General features: G+C 45.7%; 1 protein-coding gene across 1 annotated transcript in view; it reads left to right on the forward strand.

Moving 5' to 3' along the window:
• TMEM194B (transmembrane protein 194B) overlaps nucleotides 1-4,459 on the forward strand; it is a 130,631-nt gene that overhangs the window by 113,487 nt on the left and 12,685 nt on the right. Inside the window, exon 4 of the mRNA XM_010862886.1 lies at nucleotides 4,102-4,333. Coding sequence (XP_010861188.1) covers nucleotides 4,102-4,333 — 232 coding nt within the window. The remainder of the gene's footprint in view (nucleotides 1-4,101; nucleotides 4,334-4,459) is intronic.

Genomic DNA, 4,459 nt, shown 5'->3' on the forward strand with positions numbered 1-4,459 from the left:
ATGAAAGTGAAAGTGGAGAGTGAAAAAGTTGGCTTAAAGCTCAACATTCAGAAAACGAAGATCATGGCATCTGGTCCCATCACTTCATGGGAAATAGATGGGGAAACGGTGGAAACAGTGTCAGACTTTATTTTTTGGGGCTCTGCAGACTGCAGCCATGAGATAAAAAGACGATTACTCCTTGGAAGGAAAGTTATGACCAACCTAGATAGCGTATTCAAAAGCAGAGACATTACTTTGCCAACAAAGGTCCGTCTAGTCAAGGCTATGGTTTTCCCTGTGGTCATGTATGGAAGTGAGAGTTGGACTGTGAAGAAGGCTGAGGGCCGAAGAATTGATGCTTTTGAACTGTGGTGTTGGAGAAGACTCTTGAGAGTCCCTTGGACTGCAAGGAGATCCAACCAGTCCATTCTGAAGGAGATCAGCCCTGGGATTTGTTTGGAGGGAATGATGCTAAAGCTGAAACTCCAGTACTTTGGCCACCTCATGTGAAGAGTTGACTCATTGGAAAAGACTCTGATGCTGGGAGGGATTGGGGGCAGGAGGAGGAGAGGATGACAGAGGATGAGATGGCTGGATGGCATCACTGACTCGATGGACGTGAGTCTGAGTGAACTCTTGGAGTTGGTGCTGGACAGGGAGGCCTGGCGTGCTGCGATTCATGGGGTCGCAAAGAGTTGGACACGACTGAGTGACTAAACTGACTGAACTGAACTGAAGGTGCCTATCAGTTTGCACTTTTACTACTACAAAATGACTATCCTCACTTCTGTGGTGAATGAATATTTTGAGGGGATAATTTGAGGCTAGGTATATATTCTGTTGCTCATCAAACTTTCACCCGTTAGTTTTATTATCCATTGATGATGCTTGCCTAAATCAGTCATCATCACAGTGTTTATCAAATGGTGATTTTCTAATTCCATTATTCCTTCTACAGTTGGCATTCTTCCTTAAGGAAGAGTTTATCTCTCCAATTTTATTTAGATCCATATAGTCTCGTGGATTGCCAGTTCATTCACTGGACTACAGTTGATTACCTGTGTTATTTATTTTTATATTCATATTGTCCTGGATTTGGCCAGTAAGAGCCCCTTCAAACTAGCTCCTATGACTTTTACCTTGTGCTTATCATTATTTGAGCACTTCTTTACCTTCTGGCAAATAGGATGTTCCCAGGCTTACCCTGTGATTTCTTAGACCCGGCTCTGGAGTCGTACATTTTCTGAGGAGCCTTAAGTGTTAGGTGTGTTCATCACTACTGGGTATCATTGTCAAATGTGTTTGTACACACATACGCATCCACACTCCTGTACACATAACTGTTCTTCCTTCCTTTCTTCCTTACTGTCTGTCAAAAACCATGCATTCTTCTCTCTCCAGTACCACTGGATTCTAGAGTCTTCATCCTTTCTATCTCTGTAACTCTCTTCTTGGATTGTGAGAAACCTGGTTCCCATTATCTTCAATATATTTTCCTATTCCTAGAGTAATTTCAGAGTTGCTAAGCCATACTGTTGTGAAAAGCAAACCTAGTAACAAGAACTCAGCATTTGTTTACAACGTTTCATCCTCATAGTTTGCGCTATCTAAATACTAATTGGGTTACAAATCTAAATACTGTGTTCAAAAATTACTTGGGTTCATGCATTCCCACCCATCTCCCTCAAATCTGGTTATATTATTCATTTGGAATACATTTGTTCCTATTTGTTACCATTGCAGAGTTCTTCCTCATTCTAGTTGATTTTATTGTCATTATTTTTTTTAGTGTGTACAACATTAAAAGGGTACAATATTAAAGGCCCCAAAGTCAAAACTACACAAAGATGTTCTCAGAGAAGTGTCCCTCCATCTCATCCCTCTGACCCTTTCCCATTGGATACATGCAGGGAATCAGTTTTGTTATCTTTCCTGTGTTTCTTTTTGCAAAAGAAGCAGTGAGGCATATTTATAGATCATACTTAAAGCCATGAGGCTAAGCAGTGAGTTTAGATAGAGAAAAGGAAAGGATCAGTGGCTGAGACTGGGTCAGTTTGCTATTAAGACATCGGGGTTGAAGGGGGGGATGTGCAGCAGAGGAGAGAGAGAAGGAAGAGCAGGTTGAGGAGGAACCCCGGGAGCCCAGGAAGTGCCAGAGGGAGGGAGCGGGGGAGGGGCCCAGCCGCGCCGGACTCTGAGGACGGGTCAGACAGGATGACAGGGAATGCACTGACTGTTTGGTTTAGCAACATGGAGGTCGCTGGTGACCTTGTCAGGGGCAGCCTGTTGGGAACGAAAGCCTGACTGAAGTTCTAAAGACAGAAATAGGGGAGAGGAACTGGAGAATGCAGAAGAATTTTATTGCAGTGGGAAGTGAGGAAAAGGGTGATAGCTGGAGGGTAAAAGGAAGTCAGTAGAAGGTTTTCATGTGTGTGTGTGTGTGTTTTTTTTTTTTTTATGAGAAAAATACTGTCATGTCTGTAAGCTGATGGGATAGTCTAGAAAAGTGAGAAGAAGTTCTGGTGGGATGTCCTTGAGCAGCTGAGTGGGTCGGATCCAGGGCACAGGTTGGGAGCTTATCTTTAGAATGGAGCATGTCAGTCTCCTTGTGGTGGAAATTGCCTCCGAAATACACAAGCTGGAAGCAGAGCATGTGCCTGCAGGTGCTGACAGGTGGGGAGATATGGGGTTAGGAGCCCGTCCGGGTTCTCTTCGATCTCTTCCGTTCTCTGTGAAGATGGAAGAATCCTCAGCCAAGAGTGAGGAGGGGAGGAGTTATTGGGGTGTTGAGGACGGAGAAGCTGTGAGGTCAGGGTTGAAGAGAAGGGAAGAGTGACTGGACAGGAATGTGTGGTGTGATGGCAGGCAGCCCTCTGGTCCCACTTCAGGTTCCCACACACGGATTTGAAGAGAGCACTGCTGGTTTTTCCAGCACAATGGTGCAAATGCAGAAGTGGGAAAGGTGGAGGGTTGAATTTTGTGAGTGAGTGTGACAGAGCACGAGGGGTACAGACGAGGATTCATGGAGGGAATGTTTCGTGATGATCGATCATGGAACTCAGTGGGCAAAAAAGGGGCTGAGGCCACCCAGGGTGCGGAGGAGGGGAGAGACGCTTGATCAGTGCTGGGGTCCATGCTTGCTGGCGGCCGGGAGTCAGCGGGGCACGCTGGAAAGACAGGTGGTGGTTGTCTAGTGGGGTGCATTTGATGCAGCCTGTATTTGGGGCTGCAGTTTGGGACTGACAGGATCTAGCCTGTGGCCGCGAGAGTGATTACCTGAGGTGTGTGGAGAAGAGGAGCTGTAAGAGGGGAGAAGTTCGGAGAACCAAGAGGCCAGGATGTTGGAAGGACAGGATGTGTGTATTGTGTGAATTTAGTCCCAGAGACGTATCACAGGAAGTAGTATTTGGAGAGCAACGGTGAGCCAGGGGCTGAAGTCCCAAGAGGTTTGAGGTGTAGGTGGGCAGATTGTGGGTGGTACCACCTGATGCCTGAGATTCAGGGCTGCTGCTCTCACTCCCCTTCTCAGGCTCGCCCTCTCCTTGGGCAAGGAAGAAAGAGAGGGATAAAGGCAGCAGCAGAGTGTCGTTTAATGGTCCCTGGGCTGTTGGCCTCTGCTCAGCGTTCTAGATGGCGCTTTGCTGCGGGAGTTGAGTAGGACCTGGGGTTGGGTCCCTCTTCAAAGGACATGGTGACAGAAGCCTGAATCACATGCTCAGCTGGTCCGGAAGACAGAAATGTTTTTTTTCTCAGTCACAGTGGAAACAGTAGAGAGAGAGAGCCTCTTCTCATGAGGTTTATAACCCAGTAGTTGCTGCCCATTATTTTCTCTCATCTGTTTTCGTGTGGCCTTTGGTCACAGTAAGCTGCTGGAAGAAGGCGTTAAATCAGCCACAACTCGGGAAGAAGCATCCACTCTCAGAAGTGTCTGTGGTCCCATATGTGTTGGCTACACCAGAAATCCAGGTCCATCCCTGGGATCAGAACGTGACCAAGTACTCTGAGTGTTCTTTACTCACCCAGTTCTGGGTTCTCTTTATTCCTTTGCTCATAATTTTGAGAAGCTGTTAAGAAGTTTTAACTTCTCTGTTTGTAAATTTGTTGATTCTCGTTTCATAGGTGAAAATTAACAGTTCAGACCTGTTCAATGTTGTATATATCACAGAAAGGTATAATTGCCAGTATCCAGAAACCATTCTATCCATCATCAGATGTATGATTCATAACTTTTGGACACCAGAGGAGTCTAATGATATAACCATCACCATCCATCCATACGGACAGACTGTGTGTTTCTCTGTGAAGCCAGCCAGGAAGATCTTTATCTATACGATAAGTGTGAAACAAAACAGTAAGTCTGTTTTTATTATACGTGACTTTCTGGTTCAGCTTTTCTGGAGTGACATTTCAGTAAGCTGCCTGTCTTTCACTGACTGCATTGACACAGAATCCTTGTTTGTCGTGTTTCTGTGTTTGT

Source organism: Bison bison, unplaced genomic scaffold, assembly GCF_000754665.1.
Source record: "Bison bison bison isolate TAMUID 2011002044 unplaced genomic scaffold, Bison_UMD1.0 scf7180017864485, whole genome shotgun sequence".
In the NCBI taxonomy this organism is placed as follows: Eukaryota; Metazoa; Chordata; class Mammalia; order Artiodactyla; family Bovidae; genus Bison; species Bison bison.